The sequence below is a fragment of the Geotrypetes seraphini genome, chromosome 5, assembly GCF_902459505.1.
Source record: "Geotrypetes seraphini chromosome 5, aGeoSer1.1, whole genome shotgun sequence".
Classification (NCBI taxonomy): Eukaryota; Metazoa; Chordata; class Amphibia; order Gymnophiona; family Dermophiidae; genus Geotrypetes; species Geotrypetes seraphini.
Window position 1 is genome coordinate 200,979,662 of NC_047088.1, and position 20,566 is coordinate 201,000,227.

The window sequence follows — 20,566 nt, forward strand, 5'->3', positions numbered from 1 at the left end:
AGTGCAGCTTAGTAAAAAGAGCTCTAAGTCTCTGTGGTAACCTGTGCTAAATTAATGCAGTGCTTGTTAACTATAGTGTGGATCAATGAAAGCAGGTTAGTGAATTGGCTCCATTTAAAATAACGAAGCTTCAGCAATTTTTGTGCACGTCAACCCATTTTAAGGTCAACATCGATTGTGTTATTCGATCTAATTAATCAGACCTATAGTCTATAAATATGGAACAATTTATTCAAGTAATTGCCTATTTAAAAAAAAAAATAAAAAAATTGTACAGCGAAATTATGCGGCACTTTTCAAAGCAATTTTCAGACTTCCTGAGCTGCTTCCAGGTACACAGATATGCAAGCTTATTTTCAAAGGAAAGTGTCCAGCAGAGTTTGTTTGAAAATCTGCTGGCATGTGCATGCATTTGATTTATAGTGGGTTCAATATATGGAGATTTCATTCTGATTCAAAATAAAATCAATATGCGTGCTTTTACTTCCCTAAGCTAACCCCACAACCCCACCCTTTCTCACCACAGGTCAAAAGACGCATGTTATGAAACCCATGCTGAGGAGGACACAGTTTTCCAAAAGTCATTTTTATGCAGGAAACAAATGTTTACTCACGTACAAACCTTTTGAAAAATGTCATCACAATGAACTTAACATACAAAATTCTGAGGATAGCTAAATTAAATGTCGGGCTGTCTCTAACTACAGAAGTGCTATCACTCTTGCTAAATTGCTAGCCTGGCAAAAGGAGGACTGAATATAAAATTTCTTGGGACCAGTTTTCTCTCTCAGTAGAAAGCATCTCTGAGGCTCATCTGTTTTAACTCGGGGTTCTTTGGTTATCATTGTGCACCCATGACATGCTCAGAGCCTGACCTTGCCTTGTTTTGTTGGGGTTTTTTTCCCTTTCTAGGTAGCAGGTGGAACCATTGCACATCAGGTCAGCTTCTCATACTTTAATGCGTTTAATTCCTTGCTGAATAACATGGAACTGGTTCGAAAGATATACAGCACTCTTGCTGGCTCAAGAAAGGATGTAGAAGTCACTAAAGGCATGTGTGCAATACTTTCTCTGTTTTAAATGTTTGTTTATACCTAGTGACTCTAATTCACTGTGATATAATGTATTTTGTTAGTACCTTACTGAAATGATTTGATAAGCCAATGCCTTTTTTTTAATCTTTATTAATTTTCAAACCTTCATTAGTGCAATACAACAAATTTAGCATATAATTATACAATAAAGGCACATTAAACTTACACATGTTTACAATCAACCATTTCCCCCCCCCCACCCTCCCACCTAATGATTATGCAATTAAACACAAAAACATATATATTTGGTTTGGTTGTTTGTTTTTAATGAAGCAGTAGGGCTATTTCACAGATAATATTTAAATATAACTTAGGAGTTGGAATTCTTTAGCAAAGGAAAAAAAACTGAGATGATGTATGATTTATTGGAATCTTTATTGACTTTATCAATAAAACAGATTTAACATAAATAACCTAAGCTTGCAGAACACCTTTTTTGACAGGAGAACCAAACAAGCCAATCCTCAGCCCCACCACCAAGATCCTTATGTGGCATTGGGAAACGTATTAGTCAGAGCATGGGTTCAGAAGCCCATCCCATTCAGTTTTATGTGCTTATAAAATTGTCCTGGGGATATATACATGTAAAAGAACGCACTATGAGGACGAATAAGTCACTTTTTTTTTTTAAAAGAGGGCACCTATATGCAATGTTCTGGGGGACTGATTTTATAAGAGCAGCAGAGGTGCCTATTTGCCTTTATAAAATAGGCTCTCAAGAACATCCTTAGTAGCACAAATTCTGTCTCGCATCACAAATGTGCACCTTCTCCAAAGAGGTGTGTAAACATATGTGTGCGCAGGGTACATCATAACTTTGTCTCAACTTCACCCCCAAGGATTATTCTAGCAGTGTGCCTACTCTTCATGCCTGCATATCCACAGGCAGTTTTATAAGACACATTTTCTGTATGTAATGCATGCTTTTCATGTGAGACAAAGCTTTACTTAATCCTCTTACTGTTATGTGATGTATGTGTAGGCAGTCCCAGGGGGTAAAGAATTGCCTGAACGGGATTAGAAACAGTCCTATGCATGTATTTGGACCAGCAGATATATATATGCACAAAAGTACTTTTGCCTTGGGAAGGGAATTTTATACAGTGGGCACATTGTATGCTCTATGTATCATGTTTGCTATAAAATTATTCTCCATGTGTTTAATCGTATACCTTTGGTCCTGCATGGCTGGCCAGTGATGCATATAAAGTTTTGCACTGCCTGCATTGTTGCAAAGATCATATCTATGGAATTTTGCATCAGTTTTCAAGTATTTGCCTGCTTCCACAATTAAAATTGCCTAAGGATAAAGAGTCCTAATTCACTTTTTATTCTGCAGATACATTTTCCAGTGAAAACAATTAGCCCAATATTCAAAGAGCATTCAGACATTTGGCACCATGCCAAATATATGAATCCTTTTATTAAAAAAAAAAAATTGTGGCAGCATTATATGTACAGCGCTATATGTGGTGCAGAGGCTATATGTGGGTAGGGCATTCCAGAGGCAGTACTGATATTCAGTTTATGCGAACAGCCTGAGCGCAAACCGTGTATTGGCAATAAACACACAATTGCCATTATAGAATGCTAACGTACGTCAGCATTTTACTACCTAATTTTAGTCATGAGCACTTTTGCCACATCAAAGGCTGTGTAAAGGCTTGCACCTAACTGCTGTCAATTACGAGTCGATAGCATTCCATAGCCTTACAGGCTCATAATCAAAAAACATAGACGTCCAAAAAGCATCCTAAATCGGCACTTGGACGTGCTAATTGCCAGGATATTCAAGTGTGGATAATCCAAACTGTCTTTCTGTACATCTAGCGAGGTGTTCCAGCCTCTATTCGTACAGAGCATGAGATGGGCATAGTAAAGGTATGCAATAAATGGGCTTTGGGCATTCCCAAGGGCAGTTTAGACATAGATATCTTGCAGCAATAATCAAACATTTTCTAGACACCTTGGATGGAACTTACATGTTTGGAACTAAACCTGTTTTAGAAGGGTCTAAGTGCCACAGAGGTGCCCAAACTGACCATAAGACCACTGCATGCATCAAGGTAAGATACCCCCACACTCCCCTAGTGCTCACTGACCCCCTTCCACCACACAGAAATGAGAACAAACAGGTACATATCTGTTTCTCAAACAGCAGAATCTGGTATGGAGAAGCCTTGTAGAGCTGCACACAGATTTCTTAAGTAGCCTGGTGGGTGAGCTAGTATAGAGAGGAGAACCTAAGCACATAAGCAACTCTAACTACTACATTTATGGTAGAAAGTGTGAACCCACCCCAAGCCTACTATACTGCCATATAGGTGCCACCTGCAGCTATAAGTGCTATTGGGATGGGACAAAGGAGGATACAGTAGGTTTTGGGGTGTAGGGGGGGCTCACCCTAAATTATAAGTGGGTTATGGTGATAAATACAGCTGGTACCCTTTATGTGAAGTTCACAGCAGTGCCCTCTAAGGTGTCCCATTGCTCTGTTGGGATATCTATGTGACCAGTCCATTACTATGCTGGCCCCACCTACATCCAAATGGTCAGATTAGGATGTGTTCCCTCAGGGTTTCCGCAGCTGGCATTGTGCTTGTTGCAGGTTTCTGGGTCTCGCTGCATCTTTGTCTGGTAAAAACCAATGTTTTAGCCACCATGCTGTGGCTTTCTTCAGGGTATGCTCTGAAGTCTGCAGTGTGACTTTGGAAATAGTGGATTCACTGACCTGATTGGGAACAGGGCAGTCCACCAATTTGAATTTAAGCGGGAAAGTCAGTTGGTCAGAAATTTGAATTTTAACGGGAAAGTCCATACAATGGAAAAGTCTCTGATAGGGACGTGGAGCTGGGTTAGATGTTCTCTCAGGGTTTCCACAGCTGGCATTGTGCTTGTTGCAGGTTTCCGGATCTCACTGCATCTTTGTCAGGTAGAAACGTTTAGTACGTTTTCAACATGGATGTTTTTCTGATCGAAAATGGGGTATATATAAAGTTAGACGTCCAGCAGGTTGCCATTCAAAAATGGTCGTTTTTGTTCCTCCAACTTTGGACATTCAACTGGAAACGTCCAAGTTGGACTTTGTTTTGTTGTTTTTTTTTGTTTTTTTTTTTTTAAAATGCCCTCTTAGCATATTAAGTGCTTGGCTTGCCCCTGATCTGCCCATGCCCCCTCCGATGTCCATACCACTCCAAGCAGTTGTCCGCTAAAGAAATTATGCGCTAAGGTGTTAGAAGTACGACTAAGGATATTTATGCACACAACTGCATATTAATGTCAATTAGCTTCAAGTAACTCCAGTTGTAGCCCAATATTTCGAGTTCCAGTTAGTGGCTAATTTACCAATTAAGTTCTGCCCATATCTGCCTTTATTCTATAACATGTACATGTGAAATTTTTGCACCCATTACTTTGTTCACCACCACGATGTCCTCCAAATGTGGTATATCAAATTCTAGTAAATAAAATGTGCGTTCAAGATTATAGAATTAGAGGAAGGTGTTTGGATCTGACACAAACCTGGAGTGTCCAAGCCAAACATAGCTATTTGATGGAACTTCTACGCATAGCTTATACTGTATATAGAAGTCCTAATATACAGCCTCATCCCCCAGATTCTTTAAATAGCACTCAAAATTGTGCACACAGCGCAATCTTACAGCGCAGAGTGGAGTAAAATTTCTCCATTTCTCCTGTAGAACAATCAAATAATCCTGAAAATTTTTTTTATCAGGGAACCCTTATATTGTAATGTATCCCATTTTTTTCCGGCATCCTCGTAATATCTCAATTTTGTGAAGATAACTGTGTACTTTAATCATTACCACTCAAGGAATCTGTTGACCATCCTGTGGCTACCCAACATGGCGAGCCCATTCCAGGAGTGGCATAGCGAGGGAGGTTGGCGCCCAGCATTGCTTTGCCGTGCGCCCTCCCACATTTCCCCGTCGCTTGAGTGCCTCCCCGCATACCTCTTGAAATGTTCACTGGTGTGAGCAGTATCTTTCACATGCTGCTTGCGTCGGCCTCAGCTCCCTTCTGATGTCATGTCCTGGTCCTGCGACCAGGAAGTGATGTCAGAAGGGTGCTGAGGCTACATCCGGAAACAACATTACCTTGGCTCCACAGAAATCTTGATCTTTCTTTTTAAAATATAATCTCATTATCAAAGATTTATCTCCTTCATTAAGACAGGACATCAAAAGGGCGGATTTAGTATGTATCTTATCTTGTGAGTCTTCCAAAAAAGCAGTTAGATCCAATTCTGAGGATACCAAAGTATCAACTACTTGGTCTCCTGGGAGTCTTTTCTTAACAGGAATATAACATTTCAAAAAGATTAATGTGGTGACATTCTCTATACTTTGAATCTCTTTGAGGTACTTCCTCAATAGGATCTCAGGTGAGAGCAAATATATAATAGGAAAATTAATAATTCTCAAATTCCTGGCTCTATCAGCATTCTCAAGCATTTCCATTTTGAAATCTTTTCCATTCTGAATCTTTTCCATTAAGAATATTTTATTGCCGAAGCTGAAACAGCTTTTAGGGCTGAGAAGATACTGCTCGCGCCAGCACCCCCCATAAAGACGGCCCTGGGGCGGTCTGCTTCCCCCTTACTATGCCCCTGTGTTCCAGGCACAGAGGCCCAAAACAGTCTGCCAATGCAAATTCTTTTTTGAACCATGGTTCTAACAGTGCGGAGAGAAGATGTTCTGGTACTTGCTCTGGTATTCCCAGGAGACACAAATTTGCTGTCCTCGAGTGGATCTCCGTGTCCTCAAGTTTGTCTTCCTGGGCTGTTACCCATTTCAAAAGGTCGATGACCGTACCTGAATCCTCAAGCATGAGGTCTTCCAGGTCAGAGACACGTTGTTCAAGGGCAGCTGTCTGGTTAGTCGTTTCAGCAAGAAGTATCTCCACTGTGGCAAACCTCAATGACAGCTGTTCTTTTTTTTTTTAGTTCCCGATGACAGCTGTTTTTTTGGGGTTTTTTTGTATATATCTTTATTAGCAATTGCAAAGGGAACATACAACCAGGGAGGGGGAAGCAGGTAATAGCATAACAGCCAGGGAAATCAACAGAACAGAACAATATGGGAATTGTAGTATAAAACCCCTTGATTGAACGCCCAACACAATTGACATTTTAAGTAGCTGAAAACCCCCAAACAAACCCAATCAAACCCTAACACTTGGCCTCAAGTCACAATAAGCATACATCAGATACCCCCCACAATCACACCCCCCAACAACCGAGGTGCTAGTGCTTTGCTTACTGCAGCAGTTGGTTGCTCTTAACTGCTGCTCTGTAAAGCTGGTCTCTGCTGGTTGTGGAGCTTTGTCCATCTTGTCTTCAGCATTCTGTGGCTTTTCTTTCTCTTTTTTGGATAGAGTGGCTCAACATCCCGGTCTTAGACTTCAGGTCAAATTTGTCCATAAAACGAGGCTCTACTGATTAATGATGCCTTAGGTCCACTCTCGGAGATAAATCATTTGCGCGTTTGGATGTGGGGCACTGGAGCGGCACAGACCTGTGTGTTGCTCACTCAAGGCATCAAATGGTCTTCCTTGTGTAAATTTTTAAAGGAGGCATGGCCATGGTAGGGGCATTGATGGGTCAGGGTGTTCCTACAGTTTACGTGTGTTATGGAATACAGCCGATCTATACCTAATTTAGGTGCGAGGGTTTACACCAGGTTTCAGTTGGGCATGGATCCTGGCCTTAAACGCTCTTCTAGAAACAGCGCCCAATTCAGAGCACCATTAATACAACAGCGTTTAGGTCACATTAATTTTTTTTTTTTCAGGACACTAATTTGGGCACCATTTACTGAATTTAGCCATATGTTTAATTATACATGTTCTTATACTTGCTTGCTGTTGCACTGCTGAATATACTTTTGTAATCTGTACCCTAACCCTGCCCTTGGAATTCCTCGGCTGAGATGTGAGTGAAAGAAATGCATGTTGATTAATTATTCTCGTACCTTTAGCTGCAGGGTGGGTGAGTAATTTTCAAAAAGCACATTTTCACAGGTAAAAAAGGTTTACTACCACTCCAGTCTTTGAACAGTCAGTGTTAACAACTTGAGGCAAGAATGTTGTAACTGAAACAGATCTCTCTCCTGTTTTTTTGTCCTCATCACAGAGGAGTTTGCCCATGCAGCAAACAAATTTGGACAAGTCACACCTCTGGAAATTGATATATTGTTCCAGCTGGCGGACTTATTCAATGCTACGGGGTAATTATATTCAATATGTTATACTGTTTTCAGAAACTGGCTTTGAATCTGCTGCATTTGTCTGAAGACTGAGTTTTAGGCTGAGGTTTGCGGTATTAACTTGTATTTCAAGTGGGTAAAAGTGATAGCGTGTTCAAAGGCATTATTGCAATAGAAACTTAGCATGAGACAAATTTGAGCAATGTGATATTACTTGAGTGCTGTAATGTGGTTAGTTTAATTATATTTTGATAGTTAAAAAAAGACCACTGCACTATGGTGTGTTGCTGTTTGAAAATACCTTTCCTCATGCACAAATGCTGTTTGTTTTTAAATAACCCACAATCTAATTATAGTGTCTAAAACATTCTCGACCTTAAAACACTACTAATCATTTTTTTAAAAAGTGCCAATCTTTTCTCTCATCAACATGAATGCTACATTTTGTCTGACAGTTTATTTTTCTGCTTTTTGTTTTTACCTTGAGTCGTTTGACTTTAGCCGACATTGAGAGAATAGAGCCACTGGAAGAAGGTTCCCTTCCTTACAACTTGGCAGAAGTCCAGAGACAGGTAGGAGGCACATGAAAAATGTGACTGGAAAGGGCTAAAAAAGAGAACTTGACTACTGCTGTCAGAATGCAGAACTTCTACCTAAGGAAGTGTTTTATATGGCTGCATATCATCTTGTTCCTCTAACATGCTAGAGATCCAGGAGCCATATGAAAGGCAAATTCTGCATGTTAGATCCTATTTTAGAATTGGAATATGAACAGGAGAATCTGCCTTCACAACCGTGAGTAGCAAAACAACAACAACAAAGGTGACCGATGGTGTTCAGTTGTTTTTTTTTATTGTGATTGACTCAACACGATTGTGTTTCGGCCCACAAGGGGCCTGCCTCAGGAGTCTTGGAGTTAAGTCGTGATAGACAAAATCACAGTCCACTTTTACTCATCATGGAAAGTACTACTCTGTATAAAACCTGCATATGGCACGGACAGCAGCACCTGTTGGTTCTTCAAGCCAGCAGTTCAGCCGCATATGCAGATTTTATACGGAATAGTACTTTCCATGATGAGTAAAAGAGCATTGTGATTTTGTCTATCAAGACTTAACTCCAAGACTCCTGAGGCAGGCCCCTTGTGGGCTGAAGCATGATCGTGTCGAGTCAATCACAATAAAAAGAGACTGAATACCATTGGTCACCTTTGTTGTTGTTGTTGTTTTGCAAATCCTATTTTATGCAAGAACACAGTTGCGTAGTAAGGGTAGGATGGTCCACGCCGGGTGAGGTCTGCCTAAGGGCACGGCACCCTTCGGCGTGAGGTTGCTGCCGGCATCAACACTCTCTCCGACTTCACTTCTGGGACCCGTGCCTAGGAAGTGACATTAAAGGGCGAGTTGACACCGACTTGGGCACGCTGCTCGTACCGGAGAAGTTAAAAAGGTACGGGAAGGGGCAGGGGGCGCCGTTCACCCATACTACGCCACTGCAAGAACACCTTTTTAAAATGACCTCCAAAATGGGGGAAAAACATTTCAAAGGCAGTTCTGTAACTGGGCATCTGCATTGATGTGACATGTGCAGAAATCTGCAGGTGAGGGAACAGTTATGCATGTAAGTGACAGTAAAGCACTTAAACTCTTCTCTGTAAGGCAGTGTCTCTCAAACTTTTTGGAACCGGGGCACACTAAAGGTAGTGGCTACGGCTTGAGGCACCCAGAAGTGCATGAACATCGCCGTGATGACATCACGCATATATGTGACATCATCATGTCGACGTCCGTGCATGTGCAGCGACCCTCCAGATGGGCCCTGAGACGACAGTAGGGGGGTGCCAGCAGGGAAGAGGGCCGGAGAGAAGGAGAGGCACTGGCGCCAACTGATTGCCTACAGCAGTGTTTCACAACTACTTCAAGCTAAGTACCCCCTAACAAATATCAACTGAATACCCCAACCACAGACTTCCTTTGGCCCACCCAAGCTCTGCCCCAGATCGCATCCCCTTTATTAATTGTAATGCAATTTTTTACATTAATTTTTCATATACACACAGTATACACAGCAAATTCTCAAAACTGACACATTTCAATCACTATATTGAAAATAAAATCATTTTACCTACCGGCTATCCTCTGCAGGCTGCTGTAATTAGCTTTAAAGGTGAGACCTTGAGGACAGAGTGGAAGCGGGAGGTCGCTAGAGAGAAGGGTGAAACATACAGGCCTTCAGCGAATTGGGCAGCGTTGGCACTGTACCAAGTAGGGAAGTCAGTTGGCAGGTACCTCTCTTCCTCCTCAGTGTGCCAAGGCACACAATTTGAGATACTTCTGTAAGGGCATGTAAGTGGCATAGTACTTAAATGCAGGGGGAATGCATATTGGTGGAGCCTGGGAGGGGCATGGGCAATGCTGCCACTTAGAATACTGTAAGTTTTGCTCACCTTGTTGCATTTAGGCGCTGGTAGTTAAGCAAGGTCTACGGCTGGTGTAATTGCAGGCTCATGAATGTAAGGCATGCTGATACTGAATTTGAGCTTCTAGATGCTGTTACAGAAATAGGCTGTTATTGCATGGCATCGGGGTTCTGAAAAGGAGGTGCCAATTTTCAAGTATTGCCCCTTTTATATGAAGTAAACGGCTCCTTCAAGGGCACCCTGAAAAAGTTGGTTCAGAATGACATACACTTTGGAAAATGTCTTATTTTCTTTATTTTTCATGATACTTTTTATTAGGCCAAGATAAAAAAAAATTCCAAAGATGAATTAAATAAGCTTTTAAGACCACTTAGATCCATTCTTCTTAATAATTAGCTAGATTTTAACCTGCCTTTCCAAATAATGCTTATGGTAGCTTATACCATAGTAATAGGTACAATAAGTACCTACCCCAAAGATCTTACAATCCAAATGGATATGAAGTAATAGGAGGTAAATTGACTTTGTCTAGGGCACAAACACTGCCACTGGAGGAGTGGGGTTTGAACCCAGGCCTCCTTAGGCTTTTTCTCCAGTTTTTTCAGAAATATAATACCATACTTGGGTAATTCTTATGTTGGTGTACTATATAATCAGTATGAGAAAGCAGGTGAGAAGGATAATAGTATACTTGGATGTAGGGTGGGAAATTCCTGGTCAGCCCTTCCTAATGTACTGCTAGGTGTCAGTCACTGCCATTTTCGTACCTATTACCCATCCCTTGAAGGTGGGAAGTTGTTGGGGAATACAGGGATCCACTTGACTACTAGGAAGATACAGGGAGTGGGATCAGGTGGTACTCTCAGGCCCGCCATACCACCAGGAAAGTTTTTAATAGGGTAAGCTGGGAATACAGGCACCTACTAGAGAGGCCTTGCAGAAAGGTCATGTGAGGTAAAGTGCTTTAGTTCACCTCAGATGACTATCTTGCTCATATGCTGGAATCTATCCTGCAAGCCTGAGGTATTTAAAAAAAAAAAAAAAAAAAAGTTAAATATTGCACCAAATTTTAGCGTGGATTTTGAAGGGTATTGATTAGATGACATTTTGCTTGTCCACTGTGGTGGTGGGTTTTCATTCATTTTCCTGCACTGAAAACTCTTAGTACATCAGGAATAAGATTAGTGCATGAAAATCAGAAGTAAGAGCAACAAAAATGATAAAGGGCATGGAGAATCTTTCGTATGCTGAGAGATTAGAGAAGCTGGGGCTCTTCTCCCTAGAAAAGCGGAGACTTTGAGGAGATATGATAGAAACTTACAAGATCATGAAAGGTATAGAGAAGGTAGAGAGGGACAGATTCTTCAGACTGGCCGGGGAAACAGAAACTAGAGGGCACTCGGAAAAGTTGAAGGGAGACAGATTCAGAACAAATGCCAGAAAGTTCTTCTTCACTCAGAGGGTGGTGGACACCTGGAATGTGCTTCCAGAGGAAGTGGTAGAACAAAGTGCGATTGTGAGATTCAAAATGGGACTGGACAAGTTCTTGAAGGGAAAGGGGATTGAGGGGTATGCTTTAGAGTAATAGATGACTTACAGGTCATTTGATCTGGGGGGCCGCCGCGGGAGCGGACTGCTGGGCATGATGGACCTGTGGTCTGACTCAGTAGAGGCGATGCTTATGTTCTTAAAACACTATACTGAAGGACATTGGCCTTGGTATGTGTGGTAGAGAGAAGTCGATTTTCAGACAGCAAATTGGCATGCAGAAAATCAATATTTACCTATGTAATTGACTTTAAGGGCTCATTTTACAAAGCCGTGCATGACTTTTCATCACGCGCTAACCCCCGCGCTGGCCAAAAACTACTGCCTGCTCAAGGGGAGGCGGTAGTGGCTAGCACGTCCGGCGGTTTAGCTATTATGCTATTATGCACATTAAACCGCTAGCACGCCTTTGTAAAAGGAGCCCTAAATGTTGTCTATTGAGTTTTATTTCAGTAAAGGCAATGTTCCTGGATATCAGAAAAGAATAGCATGATACCACCAGTACCAAAGCTGTTTTTCTTGGTGTTTAGACTGAATGTTATGATTTCTTAAATAATCTTACTCTCTTGGGAAAATTCCAACATTGGCAGCTTCGGGGTCTAGGCAGTAAATGATAAGATGGTTACATGTGCTGGGCAACCAGCCTATTCTGTCATGTAAGTAAATTAACTCTGAAACTCTGTGCACACAATCCTTAAGTACAATTGCTTCTTAGAGGAGATACATCCTTTAAAATCCAAGGGAATTTGGATCACAAGATGTACTTCTCCCATGATAGTGCTAGTATTAGTTGGTTGGACATTTCCATTGGAAACATCTGTTAAGATTTTAGGATATCTTTTTGATACCCACCTTTCTTTTGTAGCACAAGTAACAACAATCGTCAAATGTTATTTTTGGTATTTCAGTTTATTTGATCTATTCAAGCTTTTTTCAGCAAGTCCGATTTAACTGCAATTAGTAATGAATGCTTCTTATTCGCTCTCTCAGCTATTGCAGTGCATTTACAATAGTCTTGTACAACACAACTTCATGTGGTGCAGAACAATGCTATTAAACTAATTACTAACAAAAATTTGATCCTATCACCCCCTTTACTTAAGGCTGCACATTGATTGCCATTGTCCTATCTCATACTAAGTTCAGATTTTTAATTGTATAAATTTGTGCCCCAATGCCGGGAACTTGGTGCCTATTCCTGTAGGGGTAATTCCCGATTCACCTAATGTTAGGCCTCAAACCATCTTTCCTGCCTGATGCATTCGGGATGTGTTTACAAGAACTGTGTGTTTGTAGTCAAGGACATGTGCCCACCCTAGTGTGTCCAGCTCCTGTGTGAAACCTGGAGGAGTTATGAACTATGTTATGATCTATGTTTTGTGCTTATCATTTATGACGCCTTCCAAGGCCTCTGCACAAGAAAAGACTATTCATTCTTGCTGTTCTGCTTTGATTGGTCCTGGAGGGTGATCTGACACGACCTAAGGAGAACGGTATTTGCGAAGACTTAGACAATTTGGGTTTTGGGTGAACTCGGATCAAAAATTGTTTTCTCTTACCTTGCACCGCTTAAGAACTGATAAAAGTTCCCTCTTGTGGCTAGCTTTCATAAGAGAGTGAAGACGCAGAACTGTCTTTTAAACAGATCTGGTTTCTATCGCAAAAGGAACTCTGGAAAATATATTACAGCTGCTCCAATGAGAAACTACCTCGTCTGACCAGACGAATATCTAAATCTTGCTAAGCTGAAGAAAGAAGGATTCTATCTCCCGGATTTGCTGAGGCATTATCAAAGGGTGAGAAAGGAATTATCTTTTACAGTGCTGGGTTATATAGATTCTTGTTCTGTGGATAGGAACGTTCGGTCCCCTTAGTGATAAGCTATAATAGATTGCTGATAAATTATCAGGAATTAGTATTGTAAGGAATTATACTTGTGTGTAAGAATTAGTCATATATTTAGTAATTTACGTAGTGATTATTGTATACTAATTGTGTGCTGACATATTTATATATATATATATATATATGTATTCAGAGATATTGTGAACAATTATTAGTTGTTATTTACTGTTAGCTTGTGTGAATATCTATTTTTATACCTTTATAATAAACTATTACAGATATCTTGGGTTTCTCTGTTTCACTTGTATAAGCTGGCAAAGGGCCGAATCTGTGGCTGCAGTTATGGTGTAAACCTAGACACGAGGTGTTTATATTCCACTAATTAGTTTATTACCCCATAAATCTGCCTACATTCCATAATGTCATCATGGCGCCAAGGTTCCATTATAGAATACTAGCGTAAGGTTGTCCTCTCTGTTGGTTATTGTAATCGGTACAATTGATTGTTCATGTAGTGCACTTATTAAGAATAAAGAAAGAGATCTTATAGAATACGGACTAGCAGAAAAGTATGCACCATGTTTTGATGGCATGTACTGTTTATTTGTTTTTAGCTGTAAAACAATCATGTATAATCTAAGGCTGTTCCTTTTCTCTGTGATAATAGTTTAGAATGCTTAGATTCTCTGGTTTAATTAAATAGGTCAGCTTTTGAAACAGGCTCTAAGTCGCCAGCATAACTTCAGACATCCCAATTTGGATGTCTGATTTGAACGTCTTTTCTAAAATTCCATTCTACATTGTCTTGCAAATAACATAATTCATAATTGAGAGCAATGGCACAGGGATTTAGCTACTCTAATATCTATAAATTCCATTTAGAGTTCTATGACTTAAGTAATTTTCCTTTTGTTTCATTATAATTTGTAGAAATACCCTCTAAATGTACTGTAATTTGTATATATTAGATTATCATTTTTTAATTTAATAATTGTAAGTATGTTACCAAAAATTTTATTTACTTGTACATCGCCTTGAATTTTGAATAGGCGATAAATCAAAATACTTAATAAACTTGAAACTTGAAACTTGTATGACTGTGAAGAAAGACCAGCATTAATTCTGCCATTTTACCCTGCCTTGAGTTTTCCTCTGATAACATTCCTTTGCTCCCTTGAGGTCTGATTCCCCATCTGCTTTATCTGCATGAGGGAGTGAGAGGGAAGGTCAGTTCCATTGTGTAGTCGTAACACTCTAGTAATGCTAGATCTTTGTTAACATGACTTGCACACAGAAGACAAGAAGAATGCAAATACTTTCTCACGTGTGCTATTTGCTACTTTTTTTCAGTACTAAAGAAGGTTATGGCAGATAAATAAGGCTTTATAACATAGCAACATTTCATATCCTTCTGTATTAAACAGCAAGACAGCAGCACTTGTTTCAGATGGAATGGATTGCAATTTATTTTTTCATTCTAAATATACCTCTACTATTATCAGCCAGCAGGTGCCTCCTCACTTTTCTAATCTTATCCCAAGCTAAATGCCGTCATCACCTAAGACAGCTCTTCTTGGGCCTTCCTAGTCCTCTTCAAAGAGTTGGTAGCTTTTCTTCAGTATATGTACCAAAACCTCTCCCTTTTCATGTAATATTTCTCTACTTTGAAAGTGGCATTTAATAAAAATTGGTGCAACACACTCAAAGTAGAAACCCAAGGTCAAAACTATTAATAAACACTTCTATAAAAAAAAAGCAGATGTTGATATCTATTTAAACAATGTGCATGCAAAATGTGTATGCAAATCATACCCTAATACTAGAAATTGAGTCATTAACACTGAATCGGGTTCAATGAAGTTTGAAAAAAAGTGGGAAGTCAAAGCCTCAGAACCCCACCTATATCTGACAGAGGCTAGGTAATAGGGTTCCATAGGGTGAGGGAACCTCATCGACGTAAAAAAAACCTCTTCACTCAAACTTTAAAGCCTTGTGCAATGCAATTGACTCAAATCTAAAGATCTATTTGAGAAAAATAGTACTTATCTTCACACGGAGGATCAACACCACCACCAATGGCCATCATTTCACAATCGGAACTACTTCAGGGCTTATTGATCTGGTCCTCTCTTCACTAACATGCTTCATAAGATGTACTCTTGCTTCACACTTTAAATAGATATTAACATCTGCTTTTATTTGGTAGAGGTGTTTATTAATAGATTTAATAAAAGATTGTCAATATTCAGCAGGGGGTGGTCAATACATTTTCTTTATGTTTTTGTTTACATGGCTTTTGATATACCATCATTCATAAAAGAACATTGTAGAGGTTTACCTAGATCAGATGACATAGAAACAGCTACAATAGGCATAAAAAAGAATGTAATAGTCAAATTACTCGAAGCATGTGGGAGGGAGCTATTTAGCACAACACTAACTAAATACAGAAGGGAGGGAGGATAAATAATGTAAAAAGTGGACAAAAATCAATTTAGGAAGGGAACACCCTTAGGAGCAGTGATGTTTTGAGTGCTGTCCTGAATTTGCCAGTCAGACTCCAGTGAGGCATATCAATAGGAAGAAAGTTCCAAAGAAAAGATGCCAGGACAGAATGAGTCCAGTCTTATTATTATTTGAGGATTGGAGTGCACTGGGTAGGTGGGGGGAGGGGGGGGGAGAGAGAATGTAAGGTGTGATCAAAGAAGACAAATATAGCTGTGATCCTGGTTGGCTGTGGCTGAAATAAATCTGGATATTCAACACAGGATATTGGATGGAGCTGAATCTACGGATAGGGCAGCCAATGCTCATGCTATCCAGATAGCAGCAATATTCAGTTTCTCTGCTGTCCTGATAGCTCACCATATGAAGTTAGGGCAGCCAGTTTGCTGTCTTGACTTGATCTGGATAACTATCCAGTTAGTGGGTTGAATATTGCCACCACCCACATATCTCTAGGGACCTCCTTTGCTCTGCTCATGGACCACTCTGTGCTATCCAGCTAGTACTGAAGCAGTCTGCAGTGATTTTCAATGTCAACTGGATAATGATGTTAGAAATCAGGTATAGGGGCTGCTGCCCATATAAGTGCTTTTGAATATTGTGCAGCTCAGTTACATCTGCACATGGAACAGTAGAATTCTTTTTGTACAGTACCCTAGAGTGAAGCTATCCTGCTCAAAGCAGATGTGTTCCCCCCCCAACAAAAAAAACTTTTATTTAAATTTTAAAGTGGTACAAATTGAACATTTTATCCCAAACCCCTATGAAACAAAGAAAAAAGTATTCCCAACATAGTAGACTGCAAACTATTAAAAAAGGAAACAAAGACTTACAGCTAAAATGACTAATGTTCACTAATGCTGTTAATGCTTGATATTAGTGGCTAGATGCCATGGCATAAAATGGGGGCCTATGGTAAAATACCATGCACATTTAACTGCATTAGTAGTAGGACACTTTAGGAACTGTAACTTCTGATGGGTGAGAGTGTATGTATGTATGTATGTATGTACAGAGTCTGTCTTAGGGGAAAACACCCTCGAGGGATTCAAGACAAAGTTAGACAAGTTCCTGCTGAACAAGAACGTGCGCTGGTAGGGCTAGTCTCAGTTAGCGCGGTGGTGTTTGACCAGAGGGCCGCCGCGTGAGCGGACTGCTGGGCATGATGGACCACTGGTCTGACCCAGCAGTGGCAATTCTTATGTGCTATTGTCAATAAATACTGTGGTCAGGCAAGATGGTGACCAGAGCAGACGTGCGTGTTTAAGCTCCCGCTTCGGCAGCGAACTTTTTGCTAAAAATAATAATTACCTGCGATACACATGCCTAAGAGAAGGGGAAGGCAGAGAAGTATCCCTCTTTCTCTGTCAGCTTCTTCAACACCGCGACAGACTGCCATTACATCCTATGCAGTCTCATTAACCTCGGCGTCGGGCGTTTCCTTAGCTGAGCCCCAGGAGCGACTCAGCATGGACAGCGAGATATCGCTGAGCCCCTTGGGACCTGACCCTCCTCCACCCCCGATAATGGCATCAGTGATCGACCCCCGTGAAGAGGGACCTCAGGAGCAACTGAGAGTGGAGGCGATACCATTGCCGGTAACTCCGGGGGGAGCATCTTTGGAGGAGACAGCACTGCAGACAACTGGTGGTGAGCTCAGGGGAGGAGAGATCCGGGAAGTTAGGAGGACACCCGAGCAAGAACTTCCTCAGTTGCCAGAGCTCAAGCCTCTTGTCAAGCCGGCAGTGGTTACTTTGGACTCACTGTGGGGAGCCATAGAAAATTTGCAATTGGTATGTTCCGGTTTCATTTCCCTTATGGCTAATGTTTCAACTAAAGTTAAACAACTTGAGACTGATATTCAGGATCAAAAAGAGAAGATGGGAGAGATCCAGAAGACTATGGCGGATATAAAATCTTCAACCAAACAGCAAGTATTGGATAAAACTTTTCTTCTGCGTAAAATAGAAAATCTGGAAAATCAAAATAGGAGCTTAAATCTAAGGATTTTAAATTTTCCTATACCTAAATTTAAAACACCTAGGGAGATTTTTAATGATTTTCTAACCTCAACATTGAAAATACCGGACGGGCATTTGCCCCCTTTGCAGAAGGTTTATTTTTTGAAAAGAACACTAAGAGAGCTACACATAACTACAGATAAAGAAATTTCATCAATATTGGAATCATCAGATATTGAATTAACAGGACGGGCTACATTAATAGTTTCTTTGGTTTTTCACCAGGATAAAGACTCAATTTTGAGACTTTATTATAATTTAAAACAAGTTTCCTATTTAGGAGAAAGAATATTTGTATATCCTGATGTTTCCAAATGGACACAATTAAGAAGAAAAGAATTCTTAGGTTATCGTGATAAAGTGATTTCATTGGGTGCTTCTTTTCAGTTAAGGTTTCCATGCAAGTGTTTCCTATTGTATCAGGATAATAAGTATATATTTTATGATCCCGACCAGTTGCGTTTCTTTTTAGAAGGGAAAGGGATTTCTTTTGCACCCCAGTGAAGGATAAAGTAATTCAAGTCTGTAATTAAAGCCGAAGTTAATGCTCTAATTTCCTTAATAATATTAATAAGTTGTTTTCTTTCCTGGAAGAATTTCTTTCTTGCCTTCTCTCTCCAAATTTGAGGACTATGTATTAAGGTATATTATTTCACAGCCATTTTGGCTTAATTTAATTTCTAAATCCATCAGTGAATTGGATGTATCAATATCTGTTAATTTCCTGTTAAGCACATTTTTGTACTTAAATGAAAATCAATAAATAAATTAAATAAATAAATAAATAAATACTGTGGTCCTAGAACAGAAACTGAGCAGGGAACATCTCTTGCGTATTCAATGTACAGGCTGCGTTTGTCTGGTAGCGCTATAGAAATAATAAATGGTAGGAGTAGCAGCAGCAACATTCATAACCCTTTTGCTAACTGCAAACTGCACATACCTGAAGAATTACTTTTAAAATCTTTAATTGCCTTTTATGTACTGCTTTTTGAATCTTTGGGAATCTTTAGAGGCTTCCCATAGTTTTAATTCCATCTAATTTGCAGTTTTTCCCTTCAGTCAGGTGTTGGAGAGTGTAAAAGATACTGGTTTTCTCTTAACATGCACAGGTTTCTAACTTTTGCCCTCCTGTGCATTTGTAGCCTTTTTTTTTCCTCATAAGGAGACTGGCCTTATAACATCATTTGTGTCTGTTTGTGCCCTCCTATCCCCAAGCATGGCTGTCCACACCTCATAATGTTTGGAATGTTACTCAGTTTCATTGAGATCTCTGCCACAGATAACATAGCATCTTGTGACTCTTGACTCCTAATTAAATGCCCTCAATGTTTCTAACAGTTAGGAAGATATTTTAGAAGGACTTTTCATGTGTAAAAGTGGGTATTACATGAGGCAAGAACTGTTTCTAAAATAATGCACAGATACGTGACCCATTCATACTTTTAAACATTTTATAAGTAGGCATTCCTTGGAGTGGAGTTCAAGGTTTATATTTACCCTTTGCAAAACTGCAAAGTACATTTGTAAATCCCAGAAAATACAAATATACATATTTATTTTATATCTGCTCCAAAGGACATTCATGGAGTCACCAGATATACCTAGGTGTAAATAGAAGTTTTAGAAGGTTAAGTGTACATATACTTTTTCTTTCTAAATGGGAAGTTTATATCATTATTCTTTCTGGTTTCCACTCTTACCTCAAAAGTTTAGTTATCTTTACCGTTACGTTATGTTATGTTTTTATTTATTTATTTTCTCAATCAAGAGTAATTAAAACTGCAAACCCCGAGGCAGAGCTTCTTAGCTCAAAACATGATTGTGCTGGTTATGTTTCGGTGAGCTGAGAGCAGTATAACTGTGGAATAAGTCAATAAGATAAATATAGAACTTTTTAAATGTTATGCTAAGGTAAATTTTTGCACACTTGATTTAATTTGACTCGAGAGAGATTTGCATAGAGCTAGGACTCATTAAATGCAAATCTGTCTCATGCATATTCATTGTGATAATTGAAGGTGGCCTTCGGCCCTGGTGGTCTTGGCCTCCTTCTCCCTTGCTTTATTAAGTTTTTGGTTTTTTTCTTACACAGTGTGCCCAAGTCTTTGCTTGATCTGTGAGTATCAAAGTACCTGTTTGTGGTTCAGTGGTAGAATTCTCGCCTGCCATGCGAGAGGTCCCGGGTTCAAATCCCGGACGAGCCTCCATTCCCCTCTCGAGACCCCTGATGCCGCACAGGAGGAAGGGGCCTCGTACATGGTTGACTGGAGCAGGTGAGGTGCAGGCAAGGATGAGATGTTGAGCAGCAGTAAATGCAGGAGTGAGGTGGGGTCGACCGGGAATAGGGAGAGAGTATATAGCGCAGAGGCCTCTTCAAGCGACCCAAGAAGAATAGGTGTGTCATCCCCACCCTCTCTTACCAAAGCCCTAGTCTGATAATGACGTCACTTTGTAAAATCGTTTAGATCAAAATTATACCATACTGTGCTGAAACATCGGTTCTACCTACCCAGATGCGGCGAGACCCGGACAACTGCAGCAATCACCTTAGTAAATGTGTTTTATGCTATTCAAATTGAATATGCATGAATGTATTTGCACATAGTGGGTGTAAGAACCAGGTTAATATTTGAAAATATATTGTATGCATATTTATCGTGGGTACTATTAATTATTTCTATAGCGCTACCAGACATACGCAGCGCTGTACAGAGTCGCAAAGAAGAAGAAAATAGTCCCTGCTCAAAAGAGCTTACAATCTAAAAGCCAAGACAGACAAACAGATCATGGATACAGTTAAGGGGAACGGTTAATCAGCTGGCTAGGTTGGAGGGCAGAAGAGTAGGTTCTATCAAAAAGGTTGGTTTTCAATCTGCTTTTAAACAAGGGAAGGGTCTTGACGGA

General features: G+C 40.1%; 1 protein-coding gene and 1 non-coding gene across 6 annotated transcripts in view; both read left to right on the forward strand.

The window, feature by feature from the left end:
* The window catches only part of SLC25A12 (solute carrier family 25 member 12), a 167,063-nt gene that overhangs the window by 58,180 nt on the left and 88,317 nt on the right, over positions 1–20,566 (forward strand). For all 5 annotated transcript variants that reach the window (XM_033944419.1, XM_033944420.1, XM_033944421.1 and 2 more), the window contains 3 exons: positions 913–1,051; positions 7,249–7,342; positions 7,809–7,893. In XM_033944419.1, the coding sequence (XP_033800310.1) occupies positions 913–1,051; positions 7,249–7,342; positions 7,809–7,893 (318 nt within the window). The remainder of the gene's footprint in view (positions 1–912; positions 1,052–7,248; positions 7,343–7,808; positions 7,894–20,566) is intronic.
* On the forward strand, positions 19,797–19,865 carry TRNAG-GCC. The gene has a single exon. It is a non-coding gene; the product is annotated as a tRNA-Gly (tRNA).